The following is a 22,979-nucleotide window of genomic DNA, read 5'->3' as shown; positions in this document are numbered from 1 at the left end:
TTATAATGGGTCAGACGGAAAAGCAAAGAAACTGACCAGCCCCCGCCTGCTCCTGTCCACAGAGACCCTTCCAGTGATGGCAGCAAGGACAGGAAAGATGGCTCACTCCAGAGTCAGACCCCAAACTGAGGCGGGAGCTGGGGTCACTTTCATGAGTTGCTGCCCCCAGAGGCTGATTAGAGCCTGAAGATGCCAAGGAACAAGTCCACAAGGCCAAGCGCTGCTCTGCCATCACAGCGTGTGATTTTTCAGAGGACATTTGGTCGGCGTTAGTCACCTGTCTGAAATCAATAACGTGTGCCCAGATATGATTTTGCATGGACGCCGGTTTTGGTCAGTGCCTGCTGCTTCCATCATCCAAACAGCTCTGAGCTCTTCTTGGCCACAAGCGAAGGGAGCAGCTGGGAGACAGGCTGGACGTGCTCTAGGTGTGCATACGTAACAAGCCATAGGTCAGAATGAACCAGAGGCCACCAGTGTCCTAGGTGGGCTCGCTAGGTAGCCAGTTACCTGGACCAAATGCAAGTGGAACCACAGTAGAGTAAATCTTTGTGCTGCGGCCAAGCTAGCAGCAGAGCTCCCTCTGACTGCCCAACCAGCAACAAGGAGGAAGAAAGCCCCACTGAAAAGCTAAACTATCAAGGCATGATTTTCAGAGGTGACGAGTGATTTTTAGGTGCCCAACTTGGGACGTGTCAAAGAGGCCTGACCTGAAGTGCTGAGCTCCCTCTCTCTGGAAAAAACACAGGCTCTTTAAGATGCCTCCAGTTGCACTCCCAAAAATCACCAGTCACCTTTAGAAATCCTATCATTACAGGCCCCAGCCAAGATACTCCATGGTGCTAGCAGCTGTTCAGACACCTACTGAGAGGCAGACTAGACTCTGCTACCTCTCCAAGTGCCTCGGCTTTAATTTCAGGAAGAGGCAGGAGGAGGTACCAAATAAATGAGAACCTCTTTGTTCCTTCGTGCGCACTGGCCAGTGAAAACTCCTGCCCCAATTTCAACCCCTGGGGTTAGAAAGCAAATCCTGCTAACACACAGTGATATTTACAAGAGGGGAGAATGAATAGCTCTGTACTGCACAGTTGTTCTCCGGTTTGGTAACTGATTCCCCATTTATAGAGAGCCCAACGCTTAAATCTCTCTACCCCAAATGCTCCCATAACTAACCAAGCACAAAAGGAGACGTATAAGCCGATTAGCTCTTCTAATGCTCTCGTGACCCAGAAGATGAGCTGTTTTAAGCAAACCTTCCCCACGAACTGGTTTCCGTGCTGGAGCCTGTGGAAGGAGGTGAGGGAAGTTTTTCCAAACCAAATGCATCGCAGAGATGCCGGGAAGGGGCCCCTTTTTGGCAAGAGCCAGGCATACAGAAGACTAAATTGCCCTAGGGGAATTATCCAGGACATACCTGCAGGGCCAGAGCAGGCAGGGAGCAGGCAGGTTAGTGCAGAGAGGCTGCCACCAGAGGAACTAGCTACTAAGACTAACGAAGAGCAAAACCTCAAATACCCCCCAAAAGCAGAAGACTCGTCCATTTCTCTCTCATGAGCCATAACCTGCTTCCACCTACCCCAGGTAGAGTTCACATGCCTGACAGGCGCAGGCCCTCTGGGGAGAAAGGCAGCATTGTTCTGTGATCTATGCTAAGATGAGCTCCATCTCTCCGGGATGACCTGCCCCATTCTCCCAGGCCGGGCAGCAAGCTGAGCAGAACCAGCCGCCTCACACTTGTTTTCTCATTTATTTCCACCTACCCTCCCGCCTTCCAGCAGCTGTTGCTAATTTACTCATTCCACCCACCCATGCTCCCTCTAGCAGCTGCTAACTCATAATTTACCCTGTTCATAGAAAGGTGGGTGCAGAGGAGAGGAGAAACCGAGGTGGCATCAGCAGAACAAAGAGGGACGCTCCAGGATGCCACCTGCCACTTGGATTCTATGCGATAGGCACAGTGTAAGAACTTAGACAGACTCCTGCGACCAAATGAGACGAAGTGTCTGATCCACCTCTCCGCCATTCGCCCTCCAACAGAGCAGTGAGAGGAGAGGCAGACTAGACGGCCCAAGGGGCTATTTCAATCCCCCCAGGGGCCAGCACAGGACTGTTCTTTACAGCAGGTTTGTCTAGGTCTAGGGCTTTGTCCAGTCTAATATCAGGCTAGGTCTTTCCCGGTGGAGGCGACTGCATGATCTTCTGGCTCGCACAGTCAGGGAGGAGCAGAGGAAATGAAGGGAGCCAGAATCATTCTTCGGCAGCAGAGATCTGCAGTGCAGCTCTGGCAGGAGGCACCTTTCCTGATCACAGCACAAGAGCACCCCCCGTTACAATCAAGGAAGGGCTGCTCTCCCCTGGGCATTGGCACCCTGCTCATCACCACAGAGCCTTAATGAGAACAAGAGTTATAAACACACAAGGGGTAAACAGGCCTCCTTGTGGGTCTCTGCAGTAGGGAAGGAATACAAGCCACCAGTTCCTTCCCTGAGAACTGCAGTCTACAGGGCAGTTCATAGACTATCAGGGTTGGAAGGGACCTCAGGAGGTATCTAGCCCAACCCCTGCTCAAAGCAGGACCAATTCCCGACTAGTTCCTTGGCTAAGTTTAATTGTCATAGCCCCTTTGAGTCAATGGAGCTAGGATGATTTCCACAATAGGACTTGCCCATCAGCTGTTGCGAAACACGAACGGAGAAGTAAGAGTCCATATTACAGATGTGCACTGCACATAAATCCACTCACCCTCCATCTGTCATTCCCCATCCCATCAGGAAGCATTTCTAACTAAGGGGCAGTCATTGGAGGAATTCCCCACAGGGAAAGCATGCACAGGCTAAGAAATGTCTTAGCCAACTTAAGGGAGAAAAAAAGTTGTCAACTCACAGCTCAGTAAAGGAGTTGTTTATTGCTGAATACACACCCATGCCCTGTCTTTTAGCCTTTCAATTCCAATGGGATCCTACCTCTTCGAGAATACTATGCTCTATAAATCTGCCACAGAAGGAGCTGGGTCCAGCAGACTATTTTGAAAGGCTTCTTCCTGCAATAACGATATATACCCCTAGCTGCCTTACAAACGAGAGCAGATTCTAAACGGCTGCCTCTTCATTTTCTGCATCTAAACAGCAAGGAGCGCAGCCACATCAGGAGTGAGAATAAGATCTGTCTGCAGTAATTGGGATATAGCAGAAATACAGGGGTTTAGGGAGTTTCTATGGAGAGGTGGAGATTTAAAAATACCCATAATATGTTAAAAGGAGTGAGAATGCAAGGTTCCCTCTCAGACTAATTCCCCCACTTGGTGCTGGTAAGTATTAGGGATACAGAGCACAATTCAGTGCATAATCTGAAGCTCTGGATAATATGCAAAAAGCATCCCAGAGCACCAGGGAAATGGAAATCAGCTAAATTAAACCCATTTAAACTCCATTTCATACCGCCAGGGCCATAAAGAGTGACAGCCCTTTAACAGAGATGGTTTTGCAGAGACGGGAATCTGCAAACCCTTTCATACAGCACTTGAAGGGGGAGATGAAACAGCAGGGGAGGATGCTGACTATTGCGGCGCAGAGCAAGACTGGAAGTGGATCACAGAGCGAAATGCAAGGAGGAGACTGCAGAATAGGTGGCAGCTGGATCTCAACCCGTTCATTAGCTCCTTGGTTTTGAAGCAGACATTTCGTTCTCTGCAGCACTTTCCTTCCTGTTACAGTGAAACAACAAGTCAAACATTAGAAGGGACAGGGTTTTGCTCCCACTGGGTGAAAATGAGGATGATGGGGAAGGAGGGTTGACTTGGGGAAAATATCTGAAAGCAAAGAAGCTCCCATTGATCTTGGGGGTGGGTGGGTGTGTGGGGGGAAATAAATGTGCCCCTGACTTTTGATCCTCTTCCTTAATGGTCCAGTAAAGGATCTCGATTTTAAACTGAACAAATTATTGTTTTTAATTGTTAGCAGCAAGACGCTCTATTGCATATTACTAGAAAGATGTGACTTTCTCTTCCTATGGAATTGTGGGATAGTAAAATATGGTCTGTCCTTGTAAAGGGAAATCTTGCACACCAAGTTCGTACACAAAAGAAGCACCAAAAAAAGGACAGGTATTTAGACATGTGGTCAGCGTGCTCGGAGGAGGTGGGCTCCATTGCCAGCAAACCAGAATCTTCAGGCAGGTTCTTTGAACATTTACTTAACCGGGATCAAATGATGTCCTATGTAGAACATTAACATTTTATTGTAATTTTGCTTTAATAAGCACAAATAAAATAATTACTTAAAAAATGTAAACAGCGAACCCTGTACAAGCGTATTGTAAACTCTTCGGGGCAGGGACTTGCTCCTTCTATCTGAACACACTAGACTGACATGGGGTAAAGGAGTGAAACCGAGGCACAGAGAGGGGAAATGACTTGGCCAAGGTGCACCAGTGGTCAGAGGCCAAGCCAGGAACCAGAACCCAGGTGTCTCTTGACTCACAGTCCAGTGACCTAGTTGCTAGTCCCACAGCCTGTACCATGAGCCTGTTGCGGTTCTGTGTGGGATTAGTCACAAGGTGTCGTGTCTCCAAGGTAACATATGAGAAGGAATGAAGAGTTGAGTTGTACATATGTCCACTTACTCCCTTCCTCTGCCAGGGAACTTGCTGGACTGTAGCCAGAACGGCACGAGCAGCACAGGGTTAACCATGAATTATAGCTGGCAAGAATTACACCTTGGAGCCTGCCTGTCTGGGTGATCCCTGCTTCCTTCTTAAGAGCCACTCGCAAGTCACTCCAATTTCACAGTCCTAGCTCAGGATCAGTTCACCCTGCGGAGCAAAAAAGCCAATGAAAAGCACGGAGAAAGCCAGCTCCTCCACTCCATCCTAACAGAGCTCTCCTCTGTGCACTGCTTCTCAGAGGTAAAGGAGTCATCGGCAGAGCAGCCCCCTACACACAGTGCTCAGATCACTCCTCTCTCACGTTTGCTCAGCTTGCAAGTCACAGTGAGAGTTATTTTCTGACAACCACTTTATTGCCTAGCAGGGTAATTGTGAACGCACCTAGACGGACGAACTGTGGAATGAGCAACGAAGCGCTCGCTATATGGCAAAAAGAGGAGCAATTCATTTCAGCCTTATTTACCACAAGTCTTTTAACCTGTTAGGACTCCACAGAGCTAGAAATTTTGGCTTTTAACACTTCTGATGTCAGTATTAACCCAAGACTGCAGGTTTTTCCCCTTTTTTTGCTTGTTTTTTTTTTTTTACTTTTAAAAGCCCAGCAATGCCAAGTCTGGTTTTGCGGAATGACTTACTAGATGACCGGGTGTGGATTGCGAACCCCCAACCATGGTAGAAGGGACAGGGCTTCAAATCTGCAGATTCTCTCCTAACTCTTTCTCAGAAGTTTAAGTTCAATAAATGTTACTAACCACAAAGACAGCCTAAAAAAGTCTCTTTCCTGTCAATCAAGTTACCCCTGCAGGATGTCTGATGCCATGACCTTACCTGCACTCCATGAATGGTTCCAGGAAAACAGGTCAGGCAACAGCTGAATTTGTTATGTAAACAGGATAAAAGCCTCTTTTGAGACATACATGTCAGAACACAGCCAAAAAAAGGAGCACAAACCTTAATTTCTTCCTCCCTTTCAGCTCATCCCAGTAAGTGGCTGGCAGAGTCCAGTGCTGAGGCTACGGTCTCAAATTGCTATGGTTACTGGGGGGTGGAAGTTCGCCACAGTGATCTCCCCACTCCCAGGCACCCACTCTGAGCTCTCGCCCCAATAGCCAGGCACAACCAGGGCTCCCATTGTAAGTTCCCGCTGACAACAGCCAGCTTTGCCGCATGCACAACCCTCTCACTGGGGAGTCCCAAGGCTCTTCTCACAGTTATAGGCACTTAGATGGCCCCCAGCACCACAGTATCTGGGCATCTCACAATCTTTAATGTATTTATCCTCAAAGGAGGAGGGGAAAGGAACAATCCTGGCCTCAAAGTCCTTTCAATCTAAAGGAAGGAATATTATCCCCATTTTACAGATCACTGAGGCACAGAGAAGAGACTTGCCCAGATCACACAGGGAATCAGAGCCAGAAACATGAGCCCAGATCTCCTGAGTCCCAGCCTGGTCCATTAAATATAAGGCCGGTCTTCCTCCTTCACACACACCTGCCTCAGTGACAGAACCGGACCTTCACCCTTCAGGCATCAAGGCGGGGGGTAGGGGGAGACTGGCGTTAGCATCTTTGCCCCTTGCAATTAAGGAACAAAGAAAGTTAAGGCAGAAAAACAGAAACCAGAGTCTAAAAATGGGAAGACATGTTTATTGTAAGACTTTCCTCCTTAAAACGCTCAGTTCTCCTCTCCCCCCCAGAGGAGTTCACACACCACAGGCTAGCTGGCCACTTCCCTGAATCAGGGTAGCACACCCCAGGAGGCAGAGGGCACGGCTCACAGCTGCAGGAGCTTGGCTCGCCCTCACTAGACACAAGCGACACACCTGATACAAGAGGGCAGATTGCAGCAGGATAAAGGCCAGGCCTTTTTTCCCTTTCTCGGATGCTTTAACATCAGGGAGAGGTTCTTGTAGGTCAGTCAAGGTGTCTTTACAAGAACAGCCCCGCAAACTATGCAAATGCAATCCTGGGTCTTCCATATTCCTGACCCGCACCATGCACTCCAGTGAGTGACACCCATGTCATGTCAACAGCACCCTCTCTTCCCATGGGATGGCTGGAATTTGAGGGCCGAAAGCATTACTGGAAAATGGCCCAAACACAGATTGATCTATCATCTGCCCCTGAAACATTAACCCCCCCTCCATTCACTCTCATGAACATTGAGTTGAGTGAACCAAATCACGGCGGGCAACCACTCTCTGTCCCAGAACAGGCATAATTTCCCCTCCCCAGCGCCTCTGGAAGCACAGCAGCAGGATTCAGTTCCCATTTAGTTCTGACTGCATCCCCCATCCCATGCACATTTACCTGTTACTCCTATTACAGAACTAATCTGGATACTACAAGCAGCCAGCCAGCCATGCCCTAAAGCAAACATGGGAGGCACCTGTTACCTGAAAGCCCGCCCAAGAATGAAATGTCAGAGTCAGAGCTGCTCCCAGGGGTGGTTTAGAAGTTAAATTGTTTTAAATCACCTGGGGGGGAGGGGGAACTTATGCAGAAGTACCTGAAATTAATCAACCCTCTGACACTTGCATGTGTTCGTGGTTTGTGCTAATCAAATCCCTAAAGAACCGTCGCCAAGGAAAGTGAAGGATACAGAGCACTGTGTTCCTTTGTCATTCGGAAGACAAGTCCCTCCACACATGCTGTGCGCTATTAGAAAGAAGTTCAATGTTTGTTGTTCAGCAGAAGCTCAGTAATTGGTAAAATAACCAGGCCTCAGATGGCAGTTTCAGAGAAACAGGTTTCTGTTTAATCCTCATTTTCTGCTGCTGCTCTGATAAGGCTGCACACTAACCCTCTGAATTTCACTTTCCATTTATAATCAATTCATGAGGGTTTTTTTAAAACACTACATCTTAACTTAGAGATCACCTGAGCAGACACTTCCCCCTCCCCCAAAACGCTGGGCAGTTTCTATACTGCTATTCCAAAACCTGAGGGCTACAGAGAAACAGACTGGAATTACATCTGCTACTGGGAGAAAGCTCTGGAGAGCAGCCAAGACACGGGAGATGATGTATCCTCCAGCATTCTCCCTCCCATTTTTCATATCATCCTTTGGCTGGTACAGTTAGGGCTAGATTTTAAAAGTATTTAGGCACCGCTGCACTCAGTGTTGCAACACCTAATATAGGAGCCTAAATAGCATATTTTTAAAGGGACTGATGTACTTCGAAGCCAAAATTCCATTGATAGTTGATGGGATTTAGGCACTTGGGAGTCTAAGTCACTTTAAAAAAAATGAGACAGGCTCCTCAATCAGTTAGGCATTGCAAGCTGTGCGCAACACCAACTAAATACCATTAAAAATCGGGGCCTCTGAGTTTTCCAAACTCAGCTGAGAAGGATCATCCCTGAACACGATGAACATCTGAAGACCGACTCTATCTTATTCTCTCCTTTACCAGCCAATCACCCTCCATCTATGCCACTGCTGCTTCTCCTCACATCTCTGCAGGACAGTGCCCATCCCTCCAGCACAGAACGACTAGACAGGACAATGATGGGTCACTTAAGACACAGGATTGAAGATCCTACAGGAGCGCACTGGCACTGTGAAATGTCAGTGGACGCTCCCTGGATGATGATAAAGCTTTTTATGTACTTTTGACTGATAATGAGACAAACTGCTTCCATTCCACTCCAGGCCAGCGTTAGACTCGCTGGGGCCCAGGGCAGTAACTAAGGAGCGGGCCCCCCCCCGCTGAAGCCAAAGCCCGAGCCCCGCCACACATAACTTAGCTTTGCGGGGCCCCTGTGGCGTGGGGCCAGAGATGACTGTGCCTGCCGATAGTGGGGAGGGGGCGGAGTGAGGGCATCCAGCTTCAGCAGTATAATTGAGCATGCTCAACCCATGTGAGCGTGCTCAGTACAAGCCAGGCAGCAAATCTGTGGGGTGGGGGGGAAGCACATGACCCCACATGTCCCCCCACACTCATTGCCTCTGCATGAGGCCCCGGACAATTGCTTTGCTTGCTACCCCTGAATGCCAGCCCTGATTCCACTGTAAAAATTCTGTCTCTCATCAACCAAGGGCACTGCCTTTTTTGTTGACTTTCCGTCGTCAATATTAGCCAGAAATTACAAACACTGTGTACAGGTTTGGCATGTGACTGACGAGCAACCTACTGAAGCCAGAGAAATCAGCACTTCCACAGACAAAATACATGCACTCTTGGAACTGAAGCAGCTCTCACAGGGCTGCTGTATGTCATTAATACACTCTGAAATTCAGAGCCACGGCTCTGCAACCACCTATCTATTTTTTATTCTATTCCTACACACTGTGCCACAGCCTAGAAATCAGTCACTGGGTTTTTTTCAAATGAACACAGCACACACATGAATGTCAAAGCCTACAAAACAAGCTCCTTCACCAAACTTGCCACTGCTGAAAGACGACAGCCGAGGTTACAACCTTGGGCAAAAAGTCCACTTAATTTCTTTAGGAGGAAAACAGGGGAAGCTTCTTTTAATCATTGTAGCTGACAATTCTACTCTCTCAAGGTGAGTAATTTCAGTGAGTAATTTTGTTTTTCCCTTGAGTACATATTTTGTTCATGATCAGTCGTCACAACACAGGGTGGATGAGCAATTTTTGTGCTTGGGCTGGCACAGCTCAGCAAGACTGTTAGCTCATTGTTAAACAAAGCTACATTACAGGCTATGCTGTCAGGCTCCTCCCAGCTCAAGGATCTGACCCAGTGCTGGATGAATACTCTCCCGCTAGTCTGAAAATAGATCCATGGGTACAAGCATCTTACACTATTTCAGCAAACAGAACCACCCAAGTGTAAAGATTTACAGCCAACAGCACTAATTGCCAGTGACTCCTGCCTACCTGAACACATTACTAGGAGAACTCTTATTTTTATTAAATTATCAAAGGCATGGCTTACAAAGCCTGTGAGAAGTAACGGACCCGATTACTATGTGTTTATTCTCCCTCTGCATAAGTCACCTTCTGCGCATTCAAAGGTTAGCTGGAGGGCTGCAGGGTCTGATCCTGCATGCATGGACACTTCCTCTACTGAGGAATCCCATTTAGGTCATTGGACCTTCCTCCTTCCTGGAATCCCACCATGTGAGGATAAATATATTGGATCAAACCCATAGGGACGGTCACTAGCCATTCCATTGCTACATTAGCCCACTTCATAACGACCAGCGCACCATAAGGTACTGTCCTGGCCTCTGCGCAATAAGAAAACAGTGGAGATGGGAAGAAAGCAGCCTGAGCTGGAACATCTACACTGCAATTAAACAGCCCTAATGCCTGAGCCCTGTCAGCCCGAGTCAGCTGGCACCACTGCAGTGTGGCATCCCCTAAGTGTACATCTACACAGCCACAGCGGCGAGCCTCCCAGCCCAGGCTGACGGACTTGGGCTAGTGCTCTCCAAATAGCTGCGTAGACAGAGCTTTAAAGCTGTGGCTAGTCCCTCTCCGTAGCCTTCAAGAGCCCGAGCTCCAGCCTGAGCCACAACTCCAGAGCACGGTCACAGAGCTATTTGTAGAGCGCTAGCACAAGCCCCGCTAAGCTGAATCCTTAGACCCTGGCTGGGAGGCTCGCTGCCATGGGCTGTGTAGACATCCCTGAAGGGCCAGATTCTGCCCCCCTTCTTCCTGCTGGATAGTACCTTAGCCCACAACTCCGAGTCTGGTCCTCGTCAACTTAAGGATGTCAGAAACAGATCCATACGCAGCACTGGAGAGGACAGACACCACTAACACAAACACTGTTGTATAAACCCAGATTCATCCCCAAACACCTTACACACACAAAGCCCCCTATCTCAGGAATGGGCATACAGTTTTTCCCGTGTAACCTGATTTTTAAGAAGTTCTACCCGTTTATACTGGTAAATTGACAACGTTTTAGTTAACCTGCAGAGGGAAATATTGGCCTTCTGTTCCCACGAGAGCCCTGTGGAGGCTAGCAGTATTCTGTCACTGGTTAAATCTGAAGTCTTATTACAGATCTGAAGGAGTTTTGCCTTGTCAACACCACGCTGGATGGTCCTCTCAGGGCAGCTCCTGGACAAACACTGGTCAAACATTCAGAAGCCCTAAACTATTCATATTAAAATTCACCCTACTTGTGTTTTATATTAACTTAAAAATTCTTCATACTGTACATTAACAGGCACCTCTTCCTGGTCACACACAGCTATGCAAACATCCGTATTGTCAGGAGCTTTCCTGGTTCTCTGAATAGATCCACACACACACACAGAGACTGAAGCAGCTAGGTTCAATGCCGTACTCCGTTCCAGCTGTGTAAGCACAATCTCCTCTCCTCTACGCTGGGGACTGAACACAAGGCTTGGGAAGGTTTATTTTCAGATTTACATCGCTGAGGTTTAGATCATTAATTACTAACCGTGTCGTTTAAGATTTTAGGGAGGGAAACAGCTAAACCCAAGACTTGTTCCCCATCCCATTTCTCAGCCACCCTCCTATAGGCAAAAGGGACACACATTTTCCAGATATGGGCATTTTTTGAGCAGCGCTGGTGCATTTCTAGCCAGGAGCCATTGGCGAGCGGAGCCATTCCCACTGCTACAAGGAGGTTTACAGCTGAAACGATCCTGGGAACAGCAGAGCTTTAGGTGCCTGGGCCTGGGCCTCATCCCCCCCTTCCCAGGCGCTGCTGCTCTTGTCTGAATCCCCATGGGGAGGGATATCCCACTGGGGGAGGGGGGGCCCTTGTGTCCTGAACAGAAGCAGGCAGCTCTGAGCCGCCTCTGCTGCTGGGTAAGGCGGCAGCTGGTGTGACACTGCACAGCTGAGAGGGGAGCGCGGGGGACGAGTTCCTACCAGAGCCCTGCTCCAGCTGGGCTTCAGCGCAGCCCCCTGTCGAAAGGCACCTCAGCCCCCGGCCAGCCCCCGAGCCAGCCCCGCTCCGATGTGTGTTTAGCAGCCGGCCGGTCCTTCCCGGGGGTGGGGATGGGGGTGGCAGCCTGCGCCCGCGGGGGGCGAGACGGGCTCCCCCTCACACGCTCCTGCACCAAGGGACGGGCGCACCAGAGGAAAACGACCACAGCCAGCGCCCCTCTGCAAAGCCGCTGTCCTGCTGCACCCGCCCAGCCCCGCTGCCTGCAGCCTCCCCATGAAATCCGCCCCCCGGCGCCCTGCACCCGCGCCCCGCCGCAGGGCAGCCGGGCTCGCCCCGCCCGGCCTCTCACCTGGTTTGCCGGCGCCGGGCCGCAGCAGGCAGGCTCCGAGGACGATCCCGGGGAGGAGGAGGGCTCCGAGCCGCGGGGCAGGCGCTCTCCCGGCCGCCACCATCCTTCAGCAGCGCCGGGGACTCATTGCAGCGGGGTCCGGGCGGGCGCGGGGGCGGGAGGGGAGCGCGGCAGCTGCAGCCGGAGCGGCGAGAATCCGTGTGCCCGGCGGGGGCGGGGGCGGGGGCGGGCCAATCCCGGCACCGCCCGCACCCGGGCTGGGAGACCTGGGCCCACCCACCGCGCTGGCCACCGGGCCGGGCTGCAGGGGGCGGGACGGGAGCAGGTGCCGGGGCAGCGCTGGCCTGGGAACTGCCCCCAGAGCCCCAGATCATTCCTGCCCTGTCCACCCCGGCCCGCCCCGGGCTCACCCCCTGGAGCTGCTGCCCTAGGACACCGGGACCTGCCCCCCGACTCCCTGCTGCCCGGGATCACCCCCTGGAGCTGCTGCCCTGGGACACCAGGGACCTGCCCCTCAACTCCCTGCTGCCCGAGATCACCCCCTGGAGCTGCTGCCCTGGGACACCAGGGACCTGCCCCCCAACTCCCTGCTGCCCCAGGATCACCCCCTGGAGCTGCTGCCCTATGATGCTGGGGGCTGGCCCCCAATGCATTACTGTGTTGGGATTTCCTCCCTGGCCCTCTGTTCTCCAGGGACACTGGAGACCCAGCTCCAGCTCACTGATGCATGGGACCACCCCTTAGATCTGATGCCCTAGGGCACTGGGGACCTCCTCCACCACCACCACCACCACCATCACACTCTTCACTGCCCTGGGATCATCCCCTGGCTCTCTGCTCCACTGGGAACCTGCCCCCCAACTCATTACTGCCCTGAGATACTCCCCCACCACCTCTGGATCTCTGCTTCCTTAGGACACTGCCCTCTTCAGCTGCCTGTACCCAGGGGACTGTGCTGTGCTGGCTCCTGGACTCCTCTCTGTCCTATGGGACCATAAAGTGCTGGAAACCTGCTTCCCTCCATCCCCAGCCCAGTAGGGAGAACTGGGCAGGTGCCAGGGGCAGCATTATTAAAAGAGACCCTGCATCAGAAAGGTTAAATTACTGTAATTAACGTTACCCCTTTTTGACCTGAGTGACTAGTCAAATTTCAGGGCTCTGGGGATGTTCCAGCTGGAAGCAGAAATTGATGGAGTCTGGTATTTTCTTTGATGCAGTCTTGTTTCTTTTACAAGCAGTGTCCCAAGTCCTGCTCCTCAGAACACAGGAGGAACCAAGAACAAAAGCAGCAGTTTCTTGGATTACAACCCCAAGTCTCTTTAGCCAGCAGACCTAAAAGCTCTCTCGAGCTTTTCCCAGGGTCGCACTGGGCTCACCAGTGACTGCTTCGCTTCCTCGCTTTTTGCCTCTGCCTCTCTCTGCATCCCTGTCTGTTTTCAGTTTCTGTGTGTTCTCTCTCTCTCAGCGTGTGTGCGCACACACACACGCACAAGCTCCTGGGTGGGTTCACACACGCCTTTTGTCAGGGCTTTGCTTATAGCTACATTAACTGAAGAGCGAGTTCACACCTATCCGTTTCAATGGGGTTTTAACTCATACCCCAGCTCGTAACATTAATTATTATTATGATTGATTATTTTATTGTACTATTATGGTACCGCTTAGGAGCAGCAATCCTGGGCCTGGACCCCAGTGTGCTAGGTGCTGTACAAACAGAACAAAAAGAAAGCCCCTGCCCCAAGGAGCTGACAATCGTATGCATGCTGTTCTGGTTCCTTGTGATCCTGGTGCATTGGGTAATATTGCCAGTTCTCCACTGAGGTGGGCTGGTGGATAGCGGAGGGAGGGAGTGTGTCTGTGCTTGGGCAGGGGCTTACCACCAGGGTCTCTGGCCACTTCAGGAAGGAATCTCAGGGCCTCATTGTCCTCTTGCATACACCGGTGTCACTCTGTTATCGTGAGGGATGTTGTTCCTGATTTACCCCCTAGATACAAGCAGGATTGGACTCATTGTCCCCCTTGCTGGGATTCAGGGCCCCCTGGCAGAGGTCTCTGGTGTACCTTCCCAGCATTGAGAGCTGGGCTTCTCAAGTTCTTCCTTCTGCCTGGTGCATGTGCACCCAGGGCCCTCTCTCTTTCATCAGCCCAGGGCAGGAATTAGAAAGGGGAGCTGTTGCGGGCGGGAGAAGAAGCTGTGGGGGGCACGAGTGTCTGATCACTATGGTTGAAAGGCTGCTTGCCCAAGTAGTGACAGCCTGCTGTGCTTATCGGCTAATTATAATATTTAGCTCTTATTGTTTTCAGAGCTAGATCTCAAAGCACTTTACAAAGGTGGATATCATGATTTCCATTTTACAGGTGGGGAAACTGAGGCACAGAGCGAGGCTGTGAGTTGCCCGAGGAATCAGTATCAGAACTGGATATTGAACCCAGGCTGCAAATTTAGAACAGACAAGAGGTGCAGGATAATTCACAACGAGCCTGTGGAACTCACAGCGAAGGATGAGATGTTTATACTGATGATGGAAATGTCCAGAGATGCATTAGTGATGACATAAAACAAGGCACAAGTTTGGAAGGTATACGCCCTCCTTCTTTTTAACCCATCATTGTCCACTTCAGAGTTCCTTGCACCACCTCTGAAGCATCTGGTACTGGCCAGTGTCAGAGACAGAACACCGGACTAGGTGGTTGGATCCCATATAGCAGTTTCTGTGATACTTTGTGTCCCAGCCCAGTGCCTGATGCACTATATTGCACTGCTGCTCACAAGCTCCGCAGCACATCTGGCAGCAGTGACCTGAGAATAGGCTATCAGGAGCCTAGAAATGGAAAAACACCTAAATCCAAAGATCAATGTCTGTGCCCATTAGTAAGGGAGAAGAGAGGTGTTTCATTAGCAGTGCTCCTTCCAGGGAGTCATATTCAAATTATGATTCTCCCTGAGCCCTAACTTGTCAATCCACTGCACAATGCAGCAGTGGGCAATCTTTTCAACAGACAGCGGATAAATTAGGTTTTTGCTGTCCTCAAAGTACCCCTATTTTAAACATTTACATATTCTGGGACTCAGATGACGTAGAACAGTGGCTTTAAAAAGCCGTTACATTAGTTACTGTATCACTGCTGCTGTTCTGCATAAAGCCCTCTCCATAAGGGAGGTGAGACAGATAAAAAGGTCAAATCTATTTACAGAAACAGATACTAGAAACAGGGGTAATAACAAAAGTAGATAAGGCAAATTGCACCAGGCTTAGGGTGACCATATTTCCCTGTGCTGAATATGGGACACTTGGTAAAATTACTTGTATTCAAGCAAGTTCAAGGGCAACCAGTCAGAACTAGGCAGTACAAACGTTCAAATTAACATCAGGTTGACTGAGCCCCCAGTAAAAAGAAATACTGGGTAGTTGGATTCTTTTTATTTGCCTTCTCTTTAAGGCTTTAGAGTTCACTCGGGGAGAGGTGACACCCCCCATCCCGCTCCTGCACATGGAGAGGTGACACACACACACTCTCATATACCTCTTTCACACAGGGAGGGGGTGACCGACTCTCCCTGCCAGGCACTGTCTGCCCCCCATGCCTGGTTAGGCCCCCGAGACGGACCCGCCTCTCCTGGTACCTGGTGCCGTGTCTTCCTGAGGCAATGCATGGGGGCGGGGGGGCATGCAGGGTCACACGCCCTCCCTCCCCAGATTTCTGCCAGGGTTCACACCAGAACGTGGCCAGCAGCAGCCTTTCGGCACTGTGTGGGAGGAAGGGGATGGGAGCTGCTTCCAGCCACAGGGGAGGAGCGGGAGGGGAAGCCCTGGCCCGTGTCTTTGCAGAGCTCATCTCTCCCCCCCCTACACACACACACATCCCCGTGGCTGGAAGCAGCTTGTCCCTTCCTGCCCAAACAGTGTTGAAAGGCAGCTAACACCTGCAGGCTGCTGCTGGCCACTGACAACCCAGCCGCCTCCTGTCCTCCGGCTACAGTCAGGGCCGGCTCCAGGCACTAGCACAGCAAGCAGGTGCTTGGGGCGGCCAACAGAAAGGGGCGGCACGTCCGGCTCTTCGGTGGCAATTTGGCGGCGGGTCTTTCAGTCAGGGCCGGCTTTATGACCCGCGGGGCCCGATTGGACTACCCGGCAGCGGTCCGGGGCTTCGGCAGCACTTCAGTGGTGGGGGGTCCACTCCGGGTCTTCTGTGGCACCGAAGGACCCCCCGCCGCTGAAATGCCACCGAAGACCCCTAGAGCGAGGCCCCCTTAGGTGCAGGCGCGGGGCCCTCTTCAGCACGGGGCCCGATTCCAGGGAATTGGGGGAATTGGCCTAAAGCCGGCCCTGCCCTCAGTCCCTCTCGGAGGGACGGACCTGCCGACAAAATGCCACCGAAGAATGAAGTGGCAGCGCTGGAGCTGCTACTGAAGTGCCGCCGACTGCGGCCTCTTTTTTTTTGGTTGTTTGTTTTTTTCCAGTTGCTTGGGGCGGCATAAAGGCTGGAGCCAGCCCTGGCTACAGTGCAGGCAGGAAGGGGTTAAGCCCTAAGGATGCATTGTGCACCGGGGCCCAGGGAACCTGACTGCAGGGCCCTCAGCGAACCCAGCCAGGGAGGGGGCTCAGCAGGGGAGGGTGCCTAGGGGATGGAGCAGCCCCACAATCCCTGGGGGCAGGACCCAGGGTGGAGGGGTGGGGGGTGAAGAGGGTGCTAAGCTGCTGCCCGGGGGGCTGCTGTGGAGCTGGCAGGGTCAGGACGTGAATGGGGCTGGTTCTCCCCACAGCCCTGGGAGCGGGACACGCCCCATCCGGAGGGATATGGGGAGCGGCAGGGCTGGCGGGGGGTGAAGGGGCAAAGCAGGGAGAGGACAGCGAGACGGGGAGCATGTAACAGGCCGATAGGTGGGCAGTGAAGGCGACATGTATCCGGCCGCTGCCTGGCGCCTGCTCGCACTCACAAGCCACTGCAGAGCGCAGCCAGCGCCAGCCGGAAACGGGACAGGGGGCAGGGCTGGCAGGCAGTGGGGGCTGCGCTGACAGACCAGCCGGGGGAGCAGCCTGCCCCGCGTGCTGCAGTTTTGCCCTGCCACCCGCCTTGCACACCCACCCCCATTCTCGGGCACTGGACCCCCTCTACTCACTGCTGGTGGGGGGGTGGCTGGCGAGCAGGGATCCAGCCAGCAGCAGGACCCAGCAGTACTGGGGCAGGAAGAGACAGAAAATACAGGACAAATTGCCCATGTTTAAGAAAAAGTCAGGACATGTGCAGGAGGGCTTAAATACGGGACTGTCCCTTTAAAAACGGGACATCTGGTCACCCCAAGCAGGCTTGAAAGGCTAAAAACAAGAGAAGTGACTGTAAGGCCCTTTCGTACATATGGGACAAAACTCCAGTTCCACTGTAATGTTTATTATAACTGAATTAATGAGCTAGGTCTCTCTTACACACACTCATCCCCACCCCACAGCCTGGTCTGGAGAACTAGAGATGCTATTCCTGTGTAGCCGCCACAGTCAACCCCGCAGTCTGAGCTGGGAGGGAAAACAGACAGCAGGAGTCTGGCCTCCATTCCTGCCTCTAACCACCGTTCCGGTGCCCTATAGGGGCTATAAATGACCTGCAAAGGATGTGGGGAGAATTCCTCCAGTGCAGGCTCAGTGTAAGACCCGGGTAAATATCCCTACACTGCTCCCCCTTGCAAGCCCTATTGTGGGGCCAACAATGAGGAATGGGATGGGGGGGGGTGCTTGTATCACTTGGTGCTAGGGCTACTGGGCTGCAGAGCAGTCCAGGGAAGGCTGCTGGAAGCTAAGAGCAGCCTCCAGGGGCTGCTCCATCTTATACCGGGGCTGTTTCAGAATTTGGGTGTCACAAAGGTGGTGTGTAGCCACTTCTGCCTCCTCCGAGGCTGCACCTCCTGGAGAGCGGCTACAGCATAGAATCTAGCCCAGAGTCTTCAGACTAAGCACTCATCCAATCTGTCATCTCACTGGACACTCTGGGGATTTTGCTTCCTCTCCCAAACCGACTTTCCTTTCTTTCTTTCTTTCTTTCTTTCTTTCTTTCTTTCTTTCTTTCTTTCTTTCTTTCTTTCTTTCTTCAGCTCTAGGCCCTACCCAGTGTTCTAGGCTCTGAGCCCATAAATTTAGAATCGCAATATAAATGTAGACCAACATTTCAATCCTTGAAAAATTCACACCCCTGAGCATCATAGCTATGCCAGCCTAGCCCCCAGTGTAGACACAGCTAGGGGGATGGGAGAACACACCCTTTAACCTAGCTACTGCCACCCAGGGAGGGGGATTACCAACAGCAATGGAAAAAACCTTTAGTCGCTGTAGGAAGCGTCTACACAAGGGCACGACAGTGGTGTAGCTGCTACATCACCGGAGCTGTGCCACAGATGGTAGTGCCCATAGCATATACATAGCCTGAGGCAAGGCCAGAAGAAGCAGGCTGCATTTGGGAATTCCAGTGTAAAGCTGTTGTTTAATGCACCATCTTTGGTACAGTCATTAGCTGAAGGCCATTAGAGGATCCATGCTGTCGCCAGGCATTGGTTTAAGGCAAGAATAGAGTAAATTATATAAATCTGGCTGCTCATTTCAAAGGCCTGATTGAAAGGGTTTAGGAGCCACTGGGACAGATCCTAGCCTCAGTTACACTAGTGGAAATCCATCGGAAATCCACTGATTTCAGCGAGAGCTGATCCTGGCATTAGTCTCTTTTGGTTGGTGGTTTTGTGTATGCATGTTTGGAAATGTAAAAATAACCCTCAGGTTTAAATTAAAAACCTACCAAGGTTGGTATTAAAAACTAAAATACATTCCCATTATCTGCGAACATCCTGGCCTCATCTGTACTCTGTTATACCTGTGAAGTCTACAAAGTTACATCCAGCTAAAACTTATGTAACAGAGCTGCATCTGAAGAAGTGGATTTTTACCCACAAAAGCTTATGCCTAAATAAACGTGTTAGTCTTTGTTGTTTTTGTGGATACAGACAAACCTGGCCACCCCTCTGCTACTTGAGAGCGGAGACACAGACCCTTTTCTTTTTGCAGTCATATTGTCTTTACATTTTCCTTCTTTTTTCTTCTCTCCTATCTGCCTTTTATCACATATGCCCCCCTCAGTGGGTTTCACTCTCCTGAATATTCTGAGTATGCACTGAAATTTCTGGTGCCACTTTATTTTCAGAACTTCTACACCCAAACCCTTTACTAACATGAGCAGCAGGTTTCCAGCCAGGCTGCGAGCCCTGTGTGGTTCAAAGCTTGGTGGCTGCTGTCTAAAGGGGAAAGTCTAAAGGAACATCTCACAAGCAAGGTTGCCTGTTGAGTGTGGTGCCTCCAGTATCCATGAGAAAAGTGACCTGCCACTTTTTTGATTTTCACCAGTGTCCAGTACCACTGTGCTAGGATCTTAGATTGCCACTCTAAGAGGTTTGTTGAAACAGGACATGTAAGAAGGACATTGTGGAATCCCATAGCTCCAGCTCAAGGGAATGTGTCAGTGCTCTTGTCCGTTTAATCATGAACTTTAACAGGCAAGGAAGACGGAGAAATTCCTTTGTACAATCTTCCTCCACAGGTCTGAGGTTCCACAAGCACTCACAGGATTTGCTCAAAAAGAGAAGACTCTGTTTGTAGGAGATCGAAAAACACTGACTTTTCCTTCCTGTGGAAATGCACTCAACAGGGCTGGAATCTTACTGCTCCAACCAAATCTGTGCAGCTGTGTTAGGAGAAGGTATAATTCTGGCCGGCCACGTCTGCAAACTATTGTAACAAACCCCCCAAACGGTGCTTTGGATTTACCCTTCTTCTCTTCTTTCTTCACCTTTCTTTCCTTGATTTTATTGTTCACCAATCAGAGGCACAAAAGGGGCCAAGGCCCAGATCCTTAAAGGTACTTAGGAGCCTAACTCCCACTGAAATCAAAGATAGACGATGGGAGTTGGGCACCTAAATGTCTTTGAGAATCTGGACCCAAGCCTTAGGGAAAAGACTGAAGCTTTATGAGCCATGAACTGGAGAAGCAGGCTGGAGAATCTCATTGGCAGTAGCTCACTTGGGGAGGGTTCTCCTTGATCCCCTGCCGCTAATCCCATTCCCATGGGAGCTGAAGTTTATTGACTGGTGTGTAAAGGGTCTCAAGTTTGGTGGGATTTCCTGTCAGCCCCCAAGAGCCAGGCTTCACCGGTCAGCTGCAGCAGCGAATCAGAGCTGCCTTTCCATAGAGGAACTGTGCCACCTCCTGGCCAAGCGCTATCTCCTCTGGAACAGCTCTACCTTCTCTGGAAGGCAGTGACTAGGGGACAGAGTTAAGCAACTTTGATCCTGGGTGCCCTGGGATGGGTGTCAAGAGGCAGGAGGGTTGGGCGCTGACACGCCTGGTGCTGGCTGGCTGGGAGCGAGCTCCAACACCTGGGTGCCCTCCCTGGGGGTAGAGGGTGCAGGGCGACACCTCCCCAGATGTCCTGTAGCCAGCTGGAGGTGTGATGGAGGAGGAGGGGGCAATGGGTTCAAAGCTGGCTGTCCTGTGGTTGGCCAGGGGTGTGGGACAGGAGGAGGGGCGTGCAGGCAGTGCAGGGCTCTGCCTTGCCGGGGTCCTGTGGCTGGTGGGAGAGTGGGATGGGCAGGGGGCTGGGATCTGCCTGTCAAGGTGATATAGGGCCTGTCCTGGGGGATGGGGGGCGAGAGGAATGGGGGGCCAGGGGCTGCTGCCCAAGGTGCCTGCAGACTGACTGGGGGTTGGTGGTAGTGATAGGTGCAGGGTAGGGGGAGCAGTGTGTGGCCAAGTTCTGCCACACTGGGTGCCCAGGGGCCAGATGGGTGGGGGTCTGGGGGATGGGCATAACAGCCTCGGGTGCCTGGGGCTGGCTGTGGGTGTTGCGGGGAGAGGGAAGGCTGGGTGCCACCACACTGAGTGCCCTGGGCCAGTCGGTGGGGCAGAGCGAGTCAGGTGCCACTGCACCAGGTGCCCTGGGGCCAGACAGGGAGCCATAGCCCTGGGGCCCTTAGGTGGGCTGTGGGTGTCGAGGAAGCAAGGGGTTGCCCTGGTGCCGGCCGGTGGGGTGGGGAGGGGTGGAGTGGGGGGCTGGATGGGTGGAATGAGGGCCAGCCAGGGGGGTGGGGGCAGTTGTGGGGGGCAAGGCTCTGATGCCCCAGCTGAGCTGGGTCTGGCCAACTGTGGCAGTGGAGGATGTGGTGGGAAGTTAGGGGTGATGGGCATCGCTCACCCAGAAGTCCTGGGCTCAGGTTGGCAGTTGGGAGGACAGGACCCTCTGCCCTGTGTGTGCGGTGGGGGGAGGGGGACAGGCGAGATGGGGCTGGATGCTGCCTTCCCAGTTGCCCTGGTGCCTGGGAGATGATCTGGGGGGGCTGCGGGCTGCTGCCCTGAGTGCCATGGGGCCAGATGGGCTGGCATGCACCACCTCCCCTGGTGCTCAGGGGATGAGCGAAGTGTGGGGAGGGGCCCAGGAGGTGGAAGGAGGGCTACGTGCTGCCACGCCAGGTGTCCTGGTGCCAGCCAGGGGATTTGGGGGAGGGCAGGCGCCTCCTCCCCAGGTGCTCTGGACGGGGGACCAGGCACTGGTGCCGGCAGTTAGGGTGGGAGGGTCAGGGGCTGCAGAGGGGGCCAGGCTCTGAGGTGGGAATGGGGGGGTCAGGCTGCAAGGTGGGTGCTGCTGCCCAGGCAGCCAGGAGAGGGGCAGGTGGAAGGTGGCGGTCAGGTGCCACCACCACAGGTGCTCTGAGGTGTTGGGGGTGGGTAGGAGGATCCAGGCACCAATGTCAAGGGTGCGAGGGGGATGGGCACAGTAGAGTTGTTACGGCTGCTCAGGGCTGCTGTTCCGGGAGCTCTGAAGGCAGCGGCACTAGCAGGCAGCACGGCCTGTAAAGTCAGCAACCCTCAATGTTATTCGCAAGGACAGAGCACAGACTCGGTTGGGTGGCGAAGGCCCTCGGCCAGGTTTATTTGTCAGCAAAACGTGGCACTAGCCCCCTGTGTCACGCACAGGGACACTAACACACGTATGCCCGGGACAAGGTAAAGCCTCAGTCAGGGCAGAGTCAGTCCTGTCCCTTTGGCCGATGCAAAGTTGCCCCTCCTATAACTTCTCCTTTTATACCTCACTGCTCCAGATGTTGCCAGTTGCCACCCATACACCTTGTCCCCGCTAGTTCAAACAAAACATCCTGATCCATGAGCCTGTCATCCCAGCCTTCTCTTACGAGGTTTCGGTGTGTGCCTGCACGATCTCCTGGGAGTTTGTTCACATAGTTACTTGAGAACTCGGGGTGTTCCTGAGCCATCCTCTCCAGTCAGGAATGTGCCAATACCTGCTGTGTTACCATTCTGCCACGGCCAGGCCTATCCTGGGTCACAGCCTCTGGTTCACACAGCAAGGCCTACAGGCACCACCCCATGGGTGGCCTGGGCAGGCAGGGGGATGGCGGGTGTCCAGGCAACACCTCCATATCTGCCCTGAGGCCAGCAGGGAGGACTTTAGGGGCGAGAGGCTGAGGAGAGTGGAGGTGTTGGCAGTGGGGTGGGGCTGGTCTTCACTTCCCTGTGTGCCCAGAGGCCAGTGGGAAGGCAGGGAAAAGGGAGGACTGGGCACTGCCGCCAGAGGTGCCCGGGGACCAGTGGGGTGGTAGTGGGGGATGGGGGAGTTCAATCCTTGAGGGGCCACTTAAGCATCTGGGGCAAAAATCAGTACTTGGTCCTGCTAGTGAAGGCAGGGGGCTGGACTCAATGACCTTTCAAGGTCCCTTCCAGTTCTAGGAGATGGGTATATCTCCTATTATTATTAATTGCCCAGAGGCTCTTCCTTTAAGAACTCTGTGTAGCTTGAAAGCTGGGCTCTCTACTATCATAGGACTGACACAGATACGACTTCCCTTACAGCTGTCAGATTGAGCCGCCCCCTCATCTAGGTGGCCAGAGTAGGAAAGATCTGCTGGGCTCCAGCTTGGGACTCTTGGTCCTTCTGTGGTTCCTTGACTATTAAGCCTTGCCCTGTGCATCCTTCTTTTAAGCATGATGTGGGAAAGAGTAAAAATGTATAGGAAAATGCAGGGGCAAAAGCATGCATGCATCAAGTGAAGCAGTGGGAAATGCAGCCAGCAGGTCAAC

The 22,979-nt window shown here is 52.4% G+C and overlaps 1 protein-coding gene across 1 annotated transcript in view; it reads right to left on the bottom strand.

Moving 5' to 3' along the window:
* Window positions 1-12,060, bottom strand: part of NPDC1 (neural proliferation, differentiation and control 1) — a 119,091-nt gene extending 107,031 nt beyond the window's left edge. The window contains exon 1 of the mRNA XM_044992665.1: window positions 11,856-12,060. Coding sequence (XP_044848600.1) covers window positions 11,856-11,958 — 103 coding nt within the window. The 5' untranslated portion in view covers window positions 11,959-12,060. The remainder of the gene's footprint in view (window positions 1-11,855) is intronic.
* Window positions 12,061-22,979: the final 10,919 nt, after the last annotated feature.

Source organism: Mauremys mutica, chromosome 18 (genome assembly GCF_020497125.1).
Source record: "Mauremys mutica isolate MM-2020 ecotype Southern chromosome 18, ASM2049712v1, whole genome shotgun sequence".
Classification (NCBI taxonomy): Eukaryota; Metazoa; Chordata; order Testudines; family Geoemydidae; genus Mauremys; species Mauremys mutica.
The sequence above is the reverse complement of the archived record's forward strand: the minus strand, read 5'-3'. Positions and strand labels throughout refer to the sequence as shown.